This window comes from Somniosus microcephalus, chromosome 9 (genome assembly GCF_052327205.1).
Source record: "Somniosus microcephalus isolate GS21.2 chromosome 9, FLI_Smic_1.0, whole genome shotgun sequence".
NCBI classification, from domain to species: Eukaryota; Metazoa; Chordata; class Chondrichthyes; order Squaliformes; family Somniosidae; genus Somniosus; species Somniosus microcephalus.
The window spans coordinates 229511514-229533722 of record NC_140995.1 but is presented as its reverse complement, the minus strand read 5'-3'; the positions used below and the strand labels follow the sequence as shown (position 1 = coordinate 229533722).

At 43.5% G+C, this 22209-nt stretch overlaps 1 protein-coding gene across 8 annotated transcripts in view; it reads right to left on the bottom strand.

Annotated features, from left to right (window-relative positions):
* LOC147113104 (mechanosensitive cation channel TMEM63B-like) overlaps positions 1 to 22209 on the bottom strand; it is a 241547-nt gene that overhangs the window by 151418 nt on the left and 67920 nt on the right. For all 8 annotated transcript variants that reach the window (XM_085997977.1, XM_085997968.1, XM_085997973.1 and 5 more), the window contains 2 exons: positions 6088 to 6262; positions 1282 to 1361 (listed from right to left, as the gene is read on the bottom strand). In XM_085997977.1, the coding sequence (XP_085854103.1) occupies positions 1282 to 1361; positions 6088 to 6240 (233 nt within the window). In that variant the 5' untranslated portion in view covers positions 6241 to 6262. The remainder of the gene's footprint in view (positions 1 to 1281; positions 1362 to 6087; positions 6263 to 22209) is intronic.

Genomic DNA, 22209 nt, shown 5'->3' with positions numbered 1-22209 from the left:
GAGTTCAATGTGGCCAAGTGTGAGGTGATCCACTTTAGATCCAAGAAAGACAAATCAGAATATTTTTGCAATGGAGAGAGACTAGGAGCTGTGGAGGAGCAATGGGATTTGGGTGTCAATGTCCACAAATCACTAAAAGCTGGTGCACAGGTACAAAAAGTAATCAAAATTTAAGAGATTTAATAGGGGTGTTCAAAATGATGGGTTTGGATAGAGTAGATAGGGGACAGCCGTTTCCACTTTAGGAGGGTTGATAACCAGAGGACACAGATTTAAGAACCAAGAGGGAGATGAGGAGAATTTCTTTTATGCAACGTGTTATGATGATCTGGAATGCTCTGCCTGAAAGGGCGGTGGAAGCAGATTCAATAACAACTTTCAAAAGGGAATAGGATATATACATAAAGAAAAATTTGCAAGGCTATGGGGAAAGAGCAGGAGGAGTGGGACTAATTGGATAGCTCTTCAAAGAGCCGGCACAGGCATGATGGGTCGAATGGCCTCCTTCTGTGCTATGTCATTCTATGATTCCACAAAAAGGCTAATGGAATGTTGGCCTTTATCTCAAGAGCGGTGGAATACAAAAGCGAGGAAGTGGTGCTTCAGTTACAGAGAGCTGGTCGGACTCCATCTAGAGTACAACGTTCAGTTTTGGGCACCGTACCTCAGGAATACATTGACCTCGGAGGGGCCGCAGATTCACCAGAATGTTACCTGGACTTAAAGGACAGGTTACATGAACTTGGATTTGTATTCCCTTGAGTTTAGAAGGTTGAATCAAGTTCTTTGAAATGATAAAGGGATTTGATAGGTTAGATGCAGAGAAACTGTTTCATCAGGTAGGAAAATCCACGACAAGGGGATATAAATTTAAACTATAGCTAGGCTATTCAGGAGTGAAATCAGAACGCACTTTTTTCACAAAGGATAGTGGAAATCTGGTTAAAAACTCATCTCGAAGGCTGTGGATGCTGGGTCAACGGAAATTTTCAAGACTAAGGTTGATAGATTTTTGTTAGGTAATGGTATCCAGGGATATGGAGAAAAGGCAAGTAAATGGAGTTGAGGTACAGATCAGTCATGATCTAATTGATTGGCGGAATAGGCTTTAGGGGCTAAATGGCCTTCTCCAGTTCCTATGTTCTCAGTACAATGAATGTTTCATTGTCGACATAAAAAAGCCAGTGAAAGGTTAAAAAATATTGTTGTCCTGCAGTACGCGCTATAGGTAACTGAAAAATAAAGTGGTTAATATACAGGAACATAATTTCATGTCATTACCTGTCAGCGTCTGAGACCAGTGCAAGACGCCCATAATCCCAGGCTACCTTTCGTAAAATGGAGAATACAAACAACAGCACCTAAAAGAAAGCAGAAGAGAAAATTAAAAACTTGTCTAGTGCCCAATAAATAAAGTTACAATGCATTCCACATTCAATGATCGCGATTGTCCTAAAAAAGACAATTCATACTGTGTTACTGGGACATGGCCCAGCACATCCTGCCACAATCGAGTTAGCTCCTTAAACAAGTACATAGACGTAGCATTATGTACAGCATTCTTTTACACAAGCCTATCCCGACTATTAAGGTTTGGCAGGACCATACATATAAGTAGAGTTTTGGTCACAGTACATTTACAAAAGACAGAGGCATTGGCAGGGGCTCAAAGGAAGACGAGGACAGTAACTATTGGCCAGCTCTCTTGTATTTGGCAGGAGTCACACATTTAGCCCTCACTTCAGGTTCAAGACCTTCCATGTGTCACTGCAATTTAATTGTGCCAGGAATTATTGACATTCTTTATTGCAATTGTTTTTTGGTTGCAATATGCTGATATATAGTACATTCATAGTATACAGCATCAATGGTATAGAAGACATTGGGCTAACCCAACTGTTGCCCTCAAAGCTCAGTCCTATTTGTACTTATATTTTTTATTTTGTGGGCATGCAGATTTGGAAAGGGAGGAGATTTGGAAAGGGCTGATCTTAGCGTAGTTGCTTCATTGGTGGATTAATCCGAAATCAGAACACCAAGATCAGTATCAGCATCGTGAGATATATAACTACTTGCATTTATATAGCGCCCTTAACGCAGTAAAATGTCCCAAGGCGCTTCACAGGAACGTAATCAGACAAAAATTGACACCGAGTCACAAAAGAGATATTAGGACAGGTGACCAAAGGCTTGGTCAGAGGTAGATTTTAAGCAGTGTCCCGAGGATAGAGGTAGAGAGGCGAAGAAGTTTAGGGAGGATAGTCCAGAGCTTAGTGCCTAGGCAGCTGAAGGCACCAATACTAATGGGACACTGGTTTAAATTTTATATAAGTGCCTTTCCTGAGATGCCATGGTTTGCACTAAGACCAAAAAAAACTTGTAAATCCTGGTATACATGGTACACTGTAGTAGTGTGAGCGCTTTACCAAGTGGCTTCAGCGGTGGAAAACATGGAAAGTGAATCCAGAGAATGCAGTCGTGGAGCTAGTACTGCTGTGCTCATCTGCCATGTTACAGCCTGATTTTTGTTTGCACCAAGGGTTTGGCAGTTCTTGTTCAGGTGGGGTTCACCATGCTCTAGGTTCTTGTGTGCAACTTACATGGAGACCAGCCTCTGGCAATGGGCCACAACTGAGGTTCACATCTCAAAATATTTCTCCTAGTTCAACCGTAGCGATATGATTTTCCCCAGACTGGGCCATCTTCCATAGTGCATTGACTGACATTGATCATTGGTGGTGGTTGCAGGCCAGGGGGTGGGGTCCTCCTGTTGCCACTCGAGTGGATGCACCAATAGGCTGCAGCTAGAAAGAAACCCCATGATGGAGTCTAAGGAAAGGGGAGGGCTAGAAAGGAGATCACTATGGGGAGGCCCAGGAGGCAATGTGCCAGATCCTTTATCATTTTCTGATCGTCTTGAAGCATCTTTTGCCAGTATGGCTGGATCTTTAGACACGGCCAGAAAAGGTGAAGGATTTTGTTCTCACTACAGCCTCTTTCAACACTTCGCTGTGACTCCGGGGTTTCACCTGCAGTATGTTGTGAGGTTCATTTTAATTTGCCATGTCAATTTATTACAGGTTGAGACTGTAGTTTGCTTCGCAAACAAACAGAATCCCAATTGTTGTTGGATTGGATTCTTTCCAGGTCTATCTATCTCTAGGCTATATTTGCTGCATTTGTATTTTCTGGGCATGTAGCAATAAAGATTCTGTCTAACCTCAAAATTAGTTTTCTTGTGCCTTTACTGATTGGGAAGAAGCTTGCTAGAAGCTTTGAGTAAGCATGTGACTCTGGCCCTGTTGCAATGGTCAGGCAGGCAGTCTTGCATTGCCATTCGAGTGGAGCTAGGATTCAGCTGGAAGGGCACGAATGAGCTGCAAGTACCTTTCAACAATTTTGTTGCTTAAGGCATCGTAGATCCCTCCTGCAGCAGTAGGTGGGATCTTGGGAGTTCTGCCATAAATCAGCCCATCAGAATACCATGGAAAGGGAATCAGCCTCATGGTAGGCATAGGGAAATTAGTCTCACAACTGGCACCCCCTTTGCCAAAAAATCCTTCATGAGCCTTAGATTACACAGTTGCTAATGAGCAAGCCTGGTAAATGGCATTGACTTGGACATGTAGAACATCAAGGTGGTTGCCAATGTCACAAGCTGCTCTGTGCATAGGCACTTTCACCATGCTGAAGGCAAATGTGCAATATACTGCTGGTGATGAGGAAACCAAGATTAGGGATTACAACTGATAAGTTACCTGGAGGCTGGGTATGAGCACACTCGCACATGTATATCCATGATGAAATTGCAGAAAAATGTACAGAAGCTGCTCAATCACGGCACCTCTAATGGTTAACCTACCATTGGCGTTTATCCATGCTGTGTTCATGGCCATGGTAGCAATGGAGTCATACATTTCACACCACTCAGGAGAGGCTTAGTGTATATGTTCAGCCAATGAGAGCTCAAACCTGATCACCCCTCATCCTTCTAAACACAAGGGAGTACAGATCACATTTATGCAACCAGTCCTCCTAACTTAACCCTGCAAGCCCTGTTCCTCCCAAGGCCAATATTTCCTGAGGTTTGGTACTACAGTACGCCAATGATTAGGTAGCCAGCCTGACTCATCTTGATGTCCTTATTACTGGGGCCTGGGATTATTCCCACTCAGCGGGCCAAAGTCCTAATGGGAGGGTGGTCCTAGCTGAGCGAAGAGTGGGAAGGTCGCCAGTGATTTACTCTGCTGAAATGCTTGATTTTAACTGGCTAAATTCTAGCAAAACTCCTGCATGCACTTGGGATTCCTCAGCCTTATGACTGCCAACCTGCATCTAAGCTCTGGGCTTGGGCAAGTGAAATGTGCCCCAACAGGGAGTGTGCACTTCATATTGGGCAAATGGCAATCCGGGGTAGTAGCTTGGACTGGATACTTGAACACAGTACTGGATTTCTGCGTGTGCCTTACATCCGGCTAGCCAAAATGAGACTCTGTCTGCCTACAGTACGGAGTCAAACGTAAACCCAAACCATAAAGGTCCAGTTGGGTGTGGTACTGAAAAGTGACCAGAACCTGTGGAATTGTAGATGTACCTGTCAATGCCTTCAGGACAGGAGAGAAAAAAAAAAACCAGGGGAAAAAAATTACAAGATCAAAATGATTGCTGACCATAAATTGTTTGGCTCCATCTATTATACACCTGACATTAACACTTAGGTGTACAACACATGCAGGTTACATATCCCTCAGCAGTACAGAACACTAGATTTTTTAAAAATCTTGTCCAAAATGTTATTTGCTCCAAAACACATTTTTACTGCTCTAAAGCTCTAATGGAAAGTGTCTACTATAAACGGTTAAGTACTAATCAAACTGTAAATTTGAGATTTATGAAGCCTAATGGCTTTAGGCATCAATGAATGAAGGAATTTACACTTTCTCATTTCATTTGTCAGGCAGGCTTGCACTTTTTGAATTTAGCTGTCATCCTGAACAGCTACATAAAGCATGAAATTAAAATCAGAGATGAACAATAGTGACAAATGGAAGGTTTAAGTCAGATTATTTTTCTCCCTTCTCAAAAAGGTAGATGGTCCTTTTTAAAGCTACTATTTTCTCTTCCACTGACTCTTGCAGACAGAATTTCCCACAGATGTTGGGGAGAGAGAGAGAGAGAGAGAGAGAGAGAGAGCAAAAAAGAGAAAAATAGGAGAGAGTGCAAAAGGAAAAGAAAAAAAAAAGCAAGCGAGCGAGAAGACCAACTTCCATGATCCTGCCTATACCACTCTGAGTGCAGTTGCTAAGCAAACGGTTTGTGAGGGTGACTCAATCTGCCATTAGACTTGCCCTTGCATGCTTAAGTTTTTTAATATTTTGCATGGCAAGTTGCTGAGAGTGCAAGCTGATAATGGCACAGCGAAGAAAACAGGTCATCTGGGATCTCAGTGAACTGGTCAAGCAACTGTGCATCTTCTTAACCAATCAGATTGAAGGATTGTGAAATTAACAGCGCAAGGACCGAGAAGGAAGTAGAAATTAGAGTGGGTGAATTCAATGTCAAATCACATACAGAAAGAGAAATAAAGGGAAAGACAAAGATTGGATTAAGAGAGTGAGAGAGAGAGAGAGAGAGACAGAGACAGAGAGGAAAAGTTAAATTTTAAAAATCTCCAACAATTAAAACCTGAAGGACTGAGACACCACACTTGTAATAGTCCATTTTCAGTGCCAGAGAGGTTGTCTGGCAGTAATTCATACTTATGTCATTTAAAAGGGTGCTTAGACTGGAATGGACAAGACTTCATTTTCTGTGGCGCATTTGGCTCGTATCTGCCGCGCAAATACAGCAACTGCCCTTGCCTGAAGTAGCTGTACCATGTGCGCCATTATCCTCAGTTATTTTGACAGGAAAATCTGGGCCAAGATATTGTGCATGGATGTATATATACTGGTAAGATTAAGAACAGTTCCTTGTCTATGGGTTTTACTTTTATAGTTAAAAAAACCCCAGATGATAGTTGCCTTAAAAAAAAAGGAAAATTTACAGATACACATTTAACATACAAGTCCATACATGCATACATACCAAAAAGCACATAAAATCTAGAGCAAGGACCGTAGGAACCCCGCCAAAGGGCAAGCCCTGCAGCACAGTACTTCTTATCCGAGCACTGTAGCAGTAATCCTTGGTTGAATTGGTCACAGCGGAGCTGATGGTTGGCTGAAAGTTGGAAGTCATCTTTATTTCTTCATTATTTTATCTGCAAGGTAAAAAGAAAATACTGAGTGTCACAGGGATTTCTAACAGCCATGTACGAGCAAGTCAACAACAGGAAGCAGAAATAAGACAGGCTCATTTTGCTTTTTGGCCAAATTCCATTGGATTTTTAAAAAATGTTTATGGGATGTGGGCGCTGCTGACAAGGCCAGCATTTATTGCCCATCCCTAATTGCCCTCGAGAAGGTGGTGGTGAGCCGCCTTCTTGAACCACTGCAGTCCGTGTGGTGAAGGTACTCCCACAGTGCTGTTAGGGAGGGAGTTCCAGGGTTTTGACCCAGTGACTGTGAAGGAATGACGATATATTTCCAAGTCAGGGTGGTGTGCGACTTGGAGGGGAACTTGGAGGCGGTGTTCCCATGCACTTGCTGCCCTTGTCCTTCTAGGTGGAAGAGGTCATGGGTTTGGGAGGTGCTGCTGAAGAAGCCTTGGCGAGTTGCTGCAGTGCATCTTGTAGATGGTACACACTGCAGCCACGGTACGCCGGTGGTGGAGGGAGTGAATGTTTAAGGTGGTGAATGGGGTGCCGATCAAACGGGCTGCTTTGTCCTGGATGGTATCGAGCTTCTTGAGTGTTGTTGGAGTTGCACTCATCCAGGCAAGTGCTTAGGATGCTTAGGAATTCAGGCAAACTATCAAAGGACACACAAAACTCCTCCCAAAAATAAGTGAAATGATACACAGGTACCGCGTATAGAATCATAGCATCATAGAAATTTACAGCACAGGAGGCGGCAATTTGGCTCATCGTGTCTGTGTCAGACAGAAAAGAGCTATCCGGCCTAATCCCACTTTCCAGTTCTGGGTCTGTAGCCTTGTAGGTTAGGGCACTTCAAGTCAAGTGCACATCCAAGTACTTTTTAAATGATGAGTTTTTCTGCCTCTACCACCCTTTCGGGCAGTAAGTTCCAGACCCCCACCGCCCTCTGGGTGAAAAAAGTTCTCAACTCCCCTCTAATCCTTTTACCAATTACTTTAAATCTATGCACCCTGGTTATTGACCTCTCTGCTAAGGGAAATAGGTCCTTCCTATCCATACTATCTAGGCCCCTCATAAGATCAAGGATCTAGACTTGAATATAGGGGGTATGATTAAGAAGTTTGCAGCTGATATTAAAATCGGCTGTGTGGTCGATACTGAAGGAGGAAGCTGTAGCCTGCAGGAAGATAGCAATAAATTGGTCAGGTGGGCAGAACAGTGGCAAATGGAATTCAATCTGGAGAAATGTGAGGTAATGCTCACACAATGCATTTGGGGAGGGCTAACAAGGAAAGGGAATACACATTAAATGGTAGGACACTGAGTAGTGTAGGAAGAACAAAGTGTATGTCCACAGATCCCTGAAGGTAGCAGGCCAAGTAGATAAGGTGGTTAAGGCGGCATACGGAACGCTTGCCTTTATTAGCCGTGGCATAGAATACAAGAGCAGGGGGGTTATGCTTCAACTGTATAAAACACTAGTTAGGCCGCAGCTAGAGTACTGCGTGCAGTTCTGGTCACCACATTACAGAAAAGATGTGATTGCACTAGAGGGGGTGCAGAGGAGATTTACAAGGATTTTGCCAGGAGAGAATCTTAGCTATGAGGAAAGACTGGATAAGCTGGGTCTGTTTTCCTTGGAACAGGAGGTGGAGGAGAGACCTTATTGAGGTGTATAAAATTATGAGGGGAGTGAAGGTGAGGTGCACATTTATGCTGTGAGGATTTAGAAAGATGTTTGTATGGGGTGTATTTAGAGACAGTGAAGTAAGTGCTTTTTGATTTCTTCGAAAGTTGTTTTCCTCACCCTTTTTGAAAAAAAATCCTCTCGCGTACAAAAATGACATAGAACTATGTATATAATCGGAAGGAGAATTGTAGTTCAGAATCCCTGTGCCCCATTCCCTACATGATTCTGCTGGATAAAGCGATAATGTGTTCATTTGCTGATCAGGCTTTGGGAGAATGCAGAGGAGCCCTGGACACCCAAATCTAGGTCTGCACATTGGGATTAAACCAGAACCAGTGTTCGAGGTGTGGTTGAGGAAGTGGAATAGCAAGTAAACACATGGTTGCACTAATAAACACATTGTATAAATAAGCAACCCCTTGCTTAAAAGGGCTAAAAGGGTTAAATTATGAACAGGTTGCATAGACTAGGCTTGTATTCCCTTGAATATAGAAGATTAAGGAGTGATCTAATTGGAGGGTTTAAGATGATTAAAAGATTTGACAAGGTCGAGAGAAAGAAACTACTTCCTCTGGCGGGAGAGTTCAGAACCAAGTGGAATAACCTTTATAATTAGAGCCAGGCCATTCAGGGGTGATGTCAGGAAGCACTTCATCACACAAAGGGTAGTGGAAATCTGGAACACTCCCCCCAAAAAGTTGTTGAGGCTGGGGGTCAATTGAAAATTTCAAAACTGAGATTGATAAAATTTTGTTGGACAAGGGTATTAAGGGTTACGGAACCCAGACGGGTGAATGCAATTACGATCCAGATCAGCCAAGATCGAATTGAATGACGGAACAGGCTCGTGTGGCTGGCGGGCCTACTCCTGTTTCCATGTTGTGAATGCATGGTTTTTCCCTCTTAAAAATAACGTTACAAAATGTCATACTTTTACAAACCAAAAAAATTGTTCTTTATGTTCAAAACCCAATAATGGTTCCCTATCTTTGCACGTTTTCATCAACGGACAGGAAGGGAAGAATGGTGTCGGCCTTACAAACGGGATGTCCTGTGAATAGACAGTCTTGCTGCCAATTGCAAATATCTGGAAGATGTAGTCTGCTGCCTTGAGTCTCTCCATGGAGTATGATCGCTCTAGGAAGCCGCAGTGATTCCAGCCTTAGAACCAGTGGGGTTCTAAGCATTTGCTTTTGTCAAACTCTGCTCACAACTTAGGTAAATTAGGTGTCCCATTGGGAGAGGGTGAACTCAAGTGCATTTCTTAGTAATTGTGTGTGGAGACCAACAACAACCTTCATTTATATAGCACCTTTAATGTAGTAAAATGTCCCAAGGCACTTCACAGGAGCGTTATCAACCAAAATTTGACACCGACCCACATAAGGAAATATTGGGGCAGGTGACCAAAAGCTTGGTCAAAGAGGTAGGTTTTAAGGAGTGTCTTAAAGGAGGAGAGAGGTGTAGAGAGGCGGAGAGGAATTCCAGAGCTTTGGGCCTAGGCAGCTGAAGGCACGGCTGCCAATGGTGGACTATGTTCCCCATAAGCTGTGCTTTGTTCTGCGCGGCCTGTTTCTTTTAATGTGCCGTCCCTTTAAATTTCTGTGCTTGCGCGGTGTTCAGCGTAAAATCCAATGAGTGGCCTTCGCGTGCCTTTCAGATTACTGCACGGCCGTGCGCACCTTAGTGGCAACATTGTGGTGGAGCGATTAGAATCGGGAATGCTCAAGCCATGAATTGGAGGAGCGCAGAGATATTGGGGGGTTGTAGGGCTGGAGCAGATTACAGAGATAGGGAGGAGCAAGGCCATGGAGGGATTTGGAAACAAGGATGAGAATTTTGAAATCGAGGCGTTGCTTAATCAGCAGCCAATGTAGGTCAGTGAACACAGGGGTGATGGGTGAACAGGACTTGATGCGAGTTAAGAAACGGGCAGCAGGGTTTTGGATGACCTCAAGTTTAGAGGATATAACGTGGGAGGCCAGCCAGGAGTGCAAGTCTAGAGGTAACAAAGGCATGGATGGGGATTTCAGCAGATGAGCTGAGGTGGGGCGGAGATGGGCGATATTACGGAGGTGGAAATAGGTTGTTTTAGTGATGGCGCGGATATATGGTCAGAAGCTCCTCTCTGGGTCAAATATGACATCAAGGTTGCGAACAGTCTAATGATGACAGTGGTGTCTTGACATGCATAGAATCCGAAGCTGATAAAATAAACAATGTCCATAATTCTTTCAAGTTCCCTTTACCAACTAGATAATCAGCGAGACACTAACTGGAAGACATGTGCCATCTATTGGGTGGGGAAGAGGAAAAGTCATCTGGGTTATTTGTACTCTTCACCTAGCATTTGCTGAGGACTGGGAAATCCTATCTGCCCCCTCGAGCAAGACATTTTGCAGTATGGAAGGGTAAGGGAGGAAAATACATTTTATATACTAACTTTAAACATTTAACCTTTCGATATATAGTCAGCACTACACTGGCTGTAGATCTGCAGTATTTTTAATTGGACAGGATTAACTGTGCTGGACAGCAAAAATAACTAAGTTACTACAGTGTATAGGAGTGAGAGTGGGTGGGAAATGGCTGCTTTAATAGACAAGTAAATAAAAGCTATCTGTTGGAGTCATTGTACATTGTTCTCAGTTGCAGGCTTGTACATCGAGTTAACATAATTGTACATGCGGGGCAACATTTGAGCTGTGAGGAACCGTTCGTGACAGGGAGATAGAAATTTACTAAATTAATGTATGCAATTCGAGTTGTGTCATGTTATTTTGAAACTAGTTTTGACTACATGGTTTTGACATCCTTCCTAAAATAATTTTTCCAGTGACGTTTCAAAATATTGAAATGAGAGACTTTACTTTTGCATTTGAACCTTATGCTGGTAGTGGTTGTATCTGGTGCTGGCACCCAATCTGGCTGCTATAATAGAGAGATACCACGTTACTGAACAGTGCAGTCTTGGTGTTTTTGAAATTCATTTTTGGAATGTGGGCGTCACTGGCAAAGCCAGCATTTATTTCCCATCCCCAGTTGCCCTGGAGTTGGTTGTGGCCTGCCTTCTTGAGCTATTACAGTCCATGCTTGTAGCTGTTTGATGGAACTAAGTGTCTCGCTAGGCCACCTCAGGAGGGCAGTTGAGTGTCAAGCACATTGGAGTCAAATATAGGCCAGACCAGGTAAAACTATGACAGCTGTTGTATTATCGTAAAATCCCAACTGGTTCACTTGTGTCATTCAGGGAAGGGAACCTGCCACCCCTACCTGGTCTGGCCTATACGTAACTCTAATCTCGCACCACGTGGTTGACCCTCAAGTCAACTAAGGAGGAGCAATAAATAATGGCTTGCTGGTGTCATCCACATCTCAAGAGCAAATTTTAAAAAATCTTTCTTGGTTTTATCAGCCATCTTTTTCAGCTGCTGTAAAAACATGTGTCATTTGTAGTATCCTCCAGCTAAACATTGGCAAGACTAAAATCACGTCGAGCTTTCATTTTGCGCGCTATCGGGAAACTGGGCACAAATTGCGTTTGATATTGCACGGTCTTTCCAAAGTGAAGTTATGGTTCAGGTTTCCGCCCAAACTCCTTTGCCTAATCACAAATGTAAAATCTTCCATAAACCAGCGCAATCGGGCAGCGTAATAGAACGTAATTGTTTATTATTTTCCTTTCACCACCAATCAAGGCTAAGATAGATAGATTTTTGGGCTCTAGGGGAATCAAGGGATATGGAAATCGGGCGGGAAAGTGGAGTTGAGCTCGATGATCCGCCATGATCTTATTGAATGGCGGAGCAGGCTCGAGGGGCCGGATGGCCGACTCCTGCTCTTATTTCTTATGTTCTTTGCATTAAATATATTCATTGATGTATTCAAGAGTGGTAACTTGGTGCCCCTTGACATTGAACGGCATTACCATCGCTGAATCCCCCATCATCAACATCCTGGGGGTCACCATTCACCAGAAACTTAACTGGACCAGCCGCATAAATACTGTGGCAACAAGAGCAGGTCAGAGGCTGGGTATTCTGCGGTGAGTGTCTCACCTCCTGACTCCCCAAAGCCTTTCCACCATCTACAAGGCACAAGTAAGGAGTGTGATGGAATACTCTCCACTTGCCTGGATGAGTGCAGCTCCAACAACACTCAAGAAGCTCGACACCATCCAGGACAAAGCAGCTCGCTTGATTGGCACCCCATCCACCACCTTAAACATTCACTCCCTCCACCACCAGCAGGCACTGTGGCTGCAGTGTGTACCATCTACAAGATGCACTGCAGCAACTCGCCAAGGCTTCTTCAGCAGCACCTCCCAAACCCGCGACCTCTTCCACCTAGAAGGACAAGGGCAGCAGGCGCATGGGAACACCACCACCTCCAAGTTCCCCTCCAAGTCACACACCATCCTGACTTAGAAGTATATCGCTGTTCCTTCATCGTTGCTGGGTCAAAATCTTGGAACTCCCTCCCTAACAGCACTGTGGGAGTACCACCACCACCACACGGACTGCAGCGGTTCAAGGCGGCGGCTCACCACCACCTTCTCAAGGGCAACTAGGGATGGGCAATAAATGCTGGCCTTGCCAGAGACACCCACATCCCATGAAAGAATTTTTTAAAAAGCTGAAACAAAAATTAAGCATTTTTAATAAGTGTCTAATTCTCCATCTGTGTAACCGGATTTGAAATAATTGAAAATTACTTAAAACTATACTGAGCCATTTGCTAGTTTCAATGGTAGCTAGTCAGTTTCGTGGTAAAATAAATATTTAATATATAAAAACTTTTAAAACGTGCCTACCAGTGCGTCTTTAAAAAAAGGAGCTCAATTTGAAGAGCCTTCTCAAGCGGGTGCAGTCGGCGGAAACTTGCTATGTTTATTATTTTGATTTGGGGCGTGGCCAGTTTTGTGGGCAGGGTCAGCTGCCTGCACAATAGTTTTTTAAACCAGCATTAAAGTTCGCAGAAACTATTTACACTTGACGTAACATGCGTTTAAAATTCTGAGATCTTCTGCGCTGGCTGATTTCAGCCAGATTGCGCTGATAAAACCAGCGAAACTCTTGACCATGGTCTTGACTCCAACACAAACACTGTACCCTTGTCACTAATTCCATCTCCCTCCCTGGCCACTGTCTCAGCTGTCCTATACAACCCTGAACTGAGCAGAGTTTCAGACCTCACTTTGTCTCCATCACATCGCCTGCCTCTGCCCCCGCTTCACCCATCTGTTGCCGAAACCCTCATCCATGCCTTTGCCACCTCCAGACGTCACTATTCCAATGCTCCCATTCTCCGACCTCCCATCACTTAAGTTCATTCAATACTTTGCTGCTCCTGTCCTGTAGTAAGTGTCCCACTCGCCCATCTCACCCCTATCTGAGCTGATCTGCATTGACTCCCGATTCTCCAACACCTGAAACTCTCATCCTTGTATTTAAATCTATTCATGGCCTCGCGTCTCCCTATCTTTGTTACCTCCTACAGCTCTACTAACCCCCCACCCCATCTTTTCATTCCTCTTACTCTGGTTTCCTCTGCATCTTTAGCCTTTAGCCACCTGGGCCCTATGGTCTGGAATTCCCTCCCTTAGATCCTCCAATTCCCTCTCCTCCTTTAAGACATTCCTTAAAACTTATCTCTGACCAAGCATTTGGACACCCCTCCTAATATCTAATTGGCATTCCATTTTTTCCCTTGCCCCTTTGTGAAGCATTGGGATGTTATTAAAGGTGCTACATAAATGCAAGCCATTGTTGTAATATAAAGAACCCGCAAGATTTAAGCAGTTCAGAATAAATTCCTTATTCTGGCTCCATGTTGTAAACTTATTCAAAATACTACAATTTTAAAGGTAGTGCAGGAAGAGAGATTTTGGGGGTGTATGTGTACAATTCTTTGAAGGTGGCAGGGCAAGTTGAGAAGATTATTTAAAAAGCATACGGGGTCCTTGATTTTATAAACTGAGCTATAGAGTACAAAAGCAATGAAGTTTTGCTGATCCTTCATAAATCACTGGAGTAGTGTGTCCAATTCTGGGCACCGCACTTTAGGAAGGATGTCAAGGCCTCAGAGGGTGCAGAGGAGATTTACTAGAATGGTGCCAGGGATGCGGGACTTCAGTTACGTGGAGAGGCTAGAATAGCTGGGGTTGTTCTCCTTGGTGCAGAGAAGGTTCGGAGAGATTTAATAGAGGTGTTTTGATAGTAAATAAGGAGAAACTGTTTCCATTGGCAGGAGGATCGGTAACCAATGGACTCAGATTTAAGGGGATTGGCAAAAGAACCAGAGACAAGATGAGAAGAATTTTTTTTACTCAGCGCGTTGTGATGATCTGGAATGCACAGCCTGAGTGCGCGGTGGAAGCAGGTTCAATAATAACTGTCACAAAGGAATTTGATAAATACTTAGTGGAAAATTTTGCCAGGCTTATGGGGAAAGGACAGAGGAATAAGACTAATTTGATAGCTTTTTCCAAAGAGCTAGCACAGGCATAATGGACAGAATGGCCTCCTTGAGCTGTATAATTCTATATCTCTGGAACATATTTTCTTGAAGTCTTACTTCAGTGGTTGGTGCCTTTGTTCAAATTGGAGGTATATGGCTGGCGATTGGAGTTGGTGTTGTTGCCCATTGTTTTGCCCTCCTGCAGATGCGCTGGTTCTTGGATTTGGCTGCTGTCTGTCCAGTGGAGCCTCTGATCAACAGCAACCTCTGGCTGTCGCTGAGTTCCCCAGCAATAGTGGTGCCACTGAAGGTCAGGGAAGGTGGTTGGCCTGCTCTTGTTGGAGACGGTCGTTGCCCGGCATTTGTGTGGTGCAAATGTTACTTGCCACTTGTCAGCCCAAGCCTGGATGTTGTCCAGGTGCTGCTGTCGGCTGGCATAGGCTGCTTCATTATCGGAGAAGTTTGTAAAGAAACTGACCTTATGATGGAAGAAGGTTGTTGGGCAAACGATGCTACCCCAGCAGCAGATGTGGCAGAAATGTTGTGTGTTAAATGGACGTGTTTTCCCACGAGAGAAAAATCCCATCTCAAAGCCAGGAGTCCTTTTTATTGCCGATTATGTGGGTAATAACTTTTGTAATGTTCTAAATGCAGGATCATCAGCTATCTGCTCACTCTTGTACTCACTGACTTCATCTTGGGCTTTGTTTTATTTTGTCCCCCTCTTTGTGGGATCTTCTGCCTTTCACCATATCCAGGTAGTATTGGGAAGGAAGGCAGATGGTCTGCTTCCGGAACATTGGAAGCCCATGGAATCTAAGAGAAAGCGACAAGTTGGATCCAAAATTGGCTCAGTGGCAGGAAGCAAAGGGTAATGGTTGACGGGTGTTTTTGTGACTGGAAGGTGGTTTCCAGTGGGGTTCCACAGGGCTCAGTATTGTGTCCCTGGCTTTTTGTGGTATACATCAATGATTTATACTTCAATGTAGGGGGCATGATTAAGAAGTTTGCAGATGATACAAAAATTGGCTATGTGGTTCATGGTGAGAAAGAAAGTTGTAGACTGCAGGAAGATATCAATAGACTGGTCAGGTGGGCAGAAAAGTGGGAAATGGGAAGGGAAGGGAGGGAAGGGAAGGGAAGGGAAGGGAGGGAAAGAAAAGAGAACAGAAATGAAAAAAAGCCAGGGTCCCTGCTCTTGATTATTGCTCCCTGATGAAATGTATCTACAGAATGTGGATAATGGCTCAGACACACTATTCCCAGTCAACCTGGCAACATGGTCTAGACTCGTACGTGGAAACCCGCCTAGATACAGCGCATCTCCCAACACTCACTGAATTATATCCCAGCAGACCAATGCCTTCAGAAGAGGAGAAAGGCTGTCTGAAATTTCCAATGAAAATAGACAAATTCAGAAGCTAATTCAAATGCTTCATAATTGATTTTTAAAATGAGTCCTGGTATGACACTTAATTCTTTAAGATGTTCTAGCAAACATGCTGACGACTTTTTAAAAAGTCTTCAGCAAGAGTAATAGGCTTAGAAATGACCTTCATTATTAATCAGCCAGCCAAACTTCACAAGGGTTTAGACTGCGATTAGTTCTTTATAAATACAGTTCTCAATATATTGCCTTAGGGTACACTATTATATTCACGTGAAATATATATCATTCTTTAGAAGAGCTGGTTTTAAAATATATATTCTGACGAGTCCCATTGTGCAATTAAGCAGCCTAGAATGACAAAAACATCCCATTACATAAAGCACCAACATAGATATTGGTTTATAGTCCCTTGTGTATAGAAGATCTGATCAAGGTCACCAGCTGCTGAAACCCTCACCCATGCCTCTGTTACTTCTAGACTCGAGTATTCCAATGTTCTCCTGGTCAACCTCCCATTTTGCACACTCTGCAATCATGAGCTCACCCAAAACTCTGCTGCACGTATCCTAACTCGTGCCAAGTCCCGTTCACCCATCACCCCTGTCCTCATTTACCTACCGGTTCGGCAACGCTTCGATTTTAAAATTCTCATCTCCATTTTCAAACCCCTCCATAGCCTCACCCCTTTCTATCTCTGGCCACCTACAATCCTCGGAGATCTCTGTGCTCCTCTAATTCTGGCCTCTTGCGCATCCCCGATTTTCATTGTTCCACATTGGCGGCTGTGCTTTCAGCTGCCGAGGCCCCAAGCTCTCGAATTCCCTCCCTAAACCCACTCTACTTTTCTCTCCTCCTTTAAAACACTACTTAAAACCTACCTCTTTCCTATCTTAATATCTCCTTCTGTGGCTCAATCTCAAATTTTGTTTGATAACGGTCCTGTGAAGCACCTTGGGATGTTTTACTACATTAAAAAAGGAGCTATATAAAATGCTTCTTGTTTAAAAAATCTGATGGGGTTGACAGAGAAATTATCTCCTTCGGTGGGGGAAATCAAGAACAAGGGCACATAAATCTAGGCCATTCAGGAGTGAAATCAGGAAGCACAGTCTCACACAAGGGTAGAAAAAATCTGCAACTCTCCCCTCAAAAGGTTGTGGATGCTGGGACAATTGGAGCTTCAAGATTGAGATTGATAGCTTGTTAGGTACGGATATCAAGGGATATGGAGCAAAGGCGGGAAAATGGAGTTGAGATGCAGATCAGCCAGGATCTAACTGAATGGCAGAGTAGCTCGAAGGGCTGAACCGCCTACTCCAGTTCCTATACAGCTCAGCACCCAACACCAAGAACTGGTGAGCTGCTGGATTCCACCTGCCCTCCGCCATATGTTGAGCTCCTGTGTCATTGAGTGGCACCAGCAACGACTGCAATCAGTTTTCTGATTGGTCTTGTATCTGCAATGGTGAGGGGGAATGTGGGCAAAAGTTTAAATATAGTAAGTCTTGCCTTCAAGAAATAGCGCAAGTTTGAATTTAGTCAATTCCCACAGCTTGCTCCTCTCCCAGAACCCCAACTTACTTACATAAAAACTGCCCCTTATGTTGTACCATGGGAAGGGGGGGGATAAAAGAATCAAAACAGAGGAAAATACAACAGAATTCATTAACATGTGGCCATTGAAGCGGAGTCAATCACAACATTTATGAAGGAACTAAGCAGTTGAAGAAGAAAAATATTAAAAAGGGCCAATGGGGGGGGAAAAAACCAGGGGAATGGGATTGCAGTAGATAGCTGCAGTGTGGTGCTGGCACTGGCACAGACATAAAGGGACCAAATGATTTCCTTCATGCTGAGATTTCTACAATAAAACAGCAACAGCAACCGCAGAGAATATGGTGACAACCACTACCATTAAGCCCAGGAGATGTTGTACATAAATGAACCATCAGCCAGTACCAGAAAGCCCAGTTCCACTGGAACTTGTACTGAAGAGCCAGCAGTAACCTGAAACACTGCTTCAATGTCAGCATTTTCTTGATTGGCACAAAGTGTTCAGGAATAACTCCTACAACTCTCCCTACATGGATGCCACCACAATCCACTCCACAGTATGTGCTCAGCCAGTAATAGAAGGAAGAAAAGGAGAAATTTGGGGTCAGTCTTATGGTCCAAAAGTATCTATATATCCTTGATGCTTTTAATTTATTTTGAGTAAATGGGGAAAAAAGTTACTCACCCCCGTACCCCCACCAAAAAAATCCAGAGATTGCAAAGTTCAGGTTCAGGAACAATTTTTAGCCCCATTTAAATGTGATTGAGGTGTATTTGGTCCAAGCTGGAATGCACAACTGCTCATTACTGGCATTAGCTGTGGCTCAGTGGTAGCCCTCTCACCAGGGACAAACGATCGTGGGCTCAAACCCCACTCCAGAGATTGGAGCACAAAATGTACGCCAGTGCTGTACTGAAGGGGACAGTACTGCATGGTCGGAGGTGCCGTCTGCTGTATGAGAAATTATCAGGTGGACGCAATAGATCCCATGGCACTATTTTGAAGAGCAGGGGCATTCTCCCAGTGTGCAGGAAAACATTTATCACTTAACCAATGATTAAAACAGATTATCTGGTCATTATCACACTGTTGCTTATGGGATCTTGCTGTGTGTAAATTAGCTGCCGCGTTTCCTACATTACAACAGTGACTACACTTCAAAAAGTACTTCATGGGTTGTAAAATGCTTTGGGAGATCCGAAGGTCATGAAGAGCGCTGCATCAATGCAAGTCTTTCCTTCCTTTACTCTTTCCAAATATTTTCAGTGTCAGCTCTGTACAGATTCGTCTATTAAACAAAGGGTTGGATACGGCTTTGCTCATGCGGTCATCCCCGCTCTATGATACATTATTATTTTAAAAAGCTATATATGGATCACTTTTCATTTCAAGGGGAATTGGATTCAACCAGCTTGTCTCCTGGCCTGAAATGTTAAAGGATAATACCTGCGCACTTAGCTGGTTAGTAACTGGTTTATACGATGAAAGACCTGGTTGGAGGCATCTTGGGAGCAGGCATTTTGTTCAGAACTCTGTCCCCTTCAGTCAGCCTGAATGGAGACAGCAAGGCTATGTAAGCAGCACTCATTGTTCCCAGCATTACTGGAGTGAAGTTTCATATCGTCACATCAGGATATGGTAGCATAGTGATTATGTTACTGGACTAGTAAACCAGAGGCCTGGACTAATGATCTGGAGATGGGAGTCAAATCCCACCACGGCAGCTGGGGAGTTTAAATTCAATTAATTAAATAAATCTGGAATGAAAAGCTGGTATCAGTAATGGTGACCATGAAACGACCGGATTGTCGTAAAAACCCATCTGGTTCACTAATGTCCTTTAAGGAAGGAAATCTGCTGTCCTTACCGGTCTGCCCTACATGTGACTCTAGTGGTTGACTCTCAGTTGACCTCTGAAATGGTCCAGCAAGCCACTCAGTTATACAAGGTGGCTCACCACCGCCTTCTCAAGGGCAATTCGGGAAGGAAGGGCATTGAAATGCTGGCCTTGCCAGTGACGCCTGCATCCTGTGAATAATAAAAAATGTGCCCCACAAAATATCTACCTCTAGCTCGCAATTTATTAACTTCAATACCCATATTTAGATTTTTTTGTGGAAAACATTTCAAGATTGAATGCTGATGGAGATAAATTTGAAAGTTAGGAAGTAAAATATCCACCCTTTATTCCATTAAGAAAATAAAATTTTAAAAATGCATTTTGTTTTACTCTAACTGTATAAAGAAGTGACTTATTCATATTTCAGCTATCAAGTATAACTCATTATTGGACTATTGGAATTTGCTGAATAATCAACAGTACCTAGCAGCACCAGTCTAATCCACATGTTGAAAGGTTTGCAGTGTCAAAAAAAATGGTCCACATAATACAGTTGGACAGTAATCCAATCTTGAGAGCTCAGCAAACAGACTTCTCCGGCTTTGCTCATACTGTTTAGAACATTACATTAACCCCGCCCATCTTCAATTGGATTGCAGCCAGCTGATCACTGACCGAGATCCAGGAAGACAAAGAGACTTGAATTTATATAGCACTTTCCACAGCCTCAGGGATGCCCTAAAAGGCTTCACAGCCAATGCATTACATTTGAACTGCAGGTATATATTTTGTAAGCAACATGGCAGCCAACTTTTGCACAAGGTCCCACTAAACACAATGAGAACAACCACCTGTTTTTGCAGTGTTAGTTGAGGGCCATATGTTGGTCAGGACATCAGGAGAGCTCCCTCCTTTTCCTTTTACACAAGAACATGAAAAATAGGAGCAGGAGTAGGCCATTCGGCCCCTCGAACCTGCTCCACCATTCAATAAGATCATGGCTCATCATCGACCTCAACTCCACTTTCCTGCACTATCCCCATATCCCTCAATTCCCTTAATATTCAAAAATCTATCGATCTCTGTCTTGAATATACTCAACGACTGAGCCTCCACAGCCCTCTGGGGTAGAGAATTCCAAAGATTCACCACCCTCCGAGTGAAGAAATTTCTCATCTCAGTTCTAAATGGCCGACCCCTTATTCCGAGACTGTGGCCCCTTGTTCTAGACTCCAGCCAGGGAAAACATCTTCCCTGCATCTACCCTGTCAAGCCCTGTAAGAATTTTGTATGTTTCAATGAGATCACCTCTCATTCTTCTAAACTCCAGAGAATATAGGCCTAGTCTACTCAATCTCTCCTCATAGGACAATCCCCCCATCCCAGGAATCAGTCTGGTGAACCTTCGTTGCACTCCCTCTATGACAAGTATATCCTTCCTTAGGTAAGGAGACCAAAACTGTACACAATACTCCAGGTGTGGTCTCACCAGGGCCCTATATAATTGCAGTGAGACGTCTTTACGCTTATACTCAAATCCTCTCGTAATAAAGGCCAACATACCATTTGCTTTCCTAATTGCTTGCTGTACCTGCATGTTAACTTTCAGTGATTCGTGTACAAGGACATCCAGGTCCCTCTGAACACCAACATTTCCCAATCTCACCATTTAATAAAACTCTGCTTTTCTATTTTTCCTACCAAAGTGGATAACTTCACATTTCTCCCCATTATATTCCATTTGCCATGTTCTTGCCCATTCACTTAGCCTGTCTATATCCCCTTGAAGCCTCCTTGCATCCTCCTCACAACTTACATTCCCACTCAGCAAACTTGGATATATTACATTTGGTTCCCTCATCCAAATCATTGATGTAGATTGTGAATAGCTGAGGCCCAAGCACTGAACCTTGCGGTACCCAACTAGTTACAGCCTGCCAACCCGAAAATGACCCGTTTATTCCTACTCTGTTTTCTGTCCGTTAACCAATCCTCAATCCATGCTAGTATATTACCCCCAATCCCATGAGCCCTAATTTTTTTTGTTTAATAAACTCGTGTGGCACCTTATCAAATTGAATGCCTTCTGAAAATCCAAATACACCACATCCACTGGTTCCCCCATATCTATTCTACTAGTTACAACCTCAAAAACCTTGACAGATTTGTCAAACACGATTTCCTTTTCCTAAACCCGTGTTGACTCTGCCCAATCCTATTATTATTTTCCAATTGCCCCGTTACCGCATCCTTAATAATAGATTCTAGCATTTTCCCTACTACTGATGTCAGGCTAACTAGCGAACCTGGAAAAGCAGATGTGGTCTCAGTTTAATGTCTCATCCGAAAGACAGCACTCCCTCAAAACAGCACTGAAGCTTCAGCTTAGTACACTGCACAGAACGAGCCATTCAGCCCATCATGTTTATGCTAGCTCTTTGCTACAGCAATCAAACAAACCTCACTGCCCCACAGCCTTGCGTCTTCCTCTTTCAAATATTTATTCAATTTTCCCATTAAATATGCAAGAGTCTTTCCCTGTGGCAAAGCATTCCATATTCCAACCACCCTTTGCATAAAACCATTTCTCCTAACCTCAGGTGATCATTTTAAATTGATGACCTTTCCTCACAAACCCCCAGAGGAAACAATCTTTCCATATTCACCATCAAAATTCTTCATAATTTTAAAAACCTCCATTAAATCTCCCCTTGGCCTTCTCTGCTCCAGTGGGAATAGTGTCTCAAGTCTACCATAACTATAGTTTCCCATCACTGGTATCATCCTGGTGAATCGAACACTCTCCATGGCTTTAATGTCCTTTCTATAATGGGGGCCCCAAAACTGCACACAGCACTCCGGCCTAACCAAGGTTAGGTATAAATTCATTATTTCTTTACTTTGTACTCATGTCCCCAATTATAAAATCCAAATTTTATTGGCCTTTTTAGAACTTCATCTACCTGCATTCGCACTTTCAGGGAATTAGGTATTTTAATCCCTAGGGGTCTCTGTT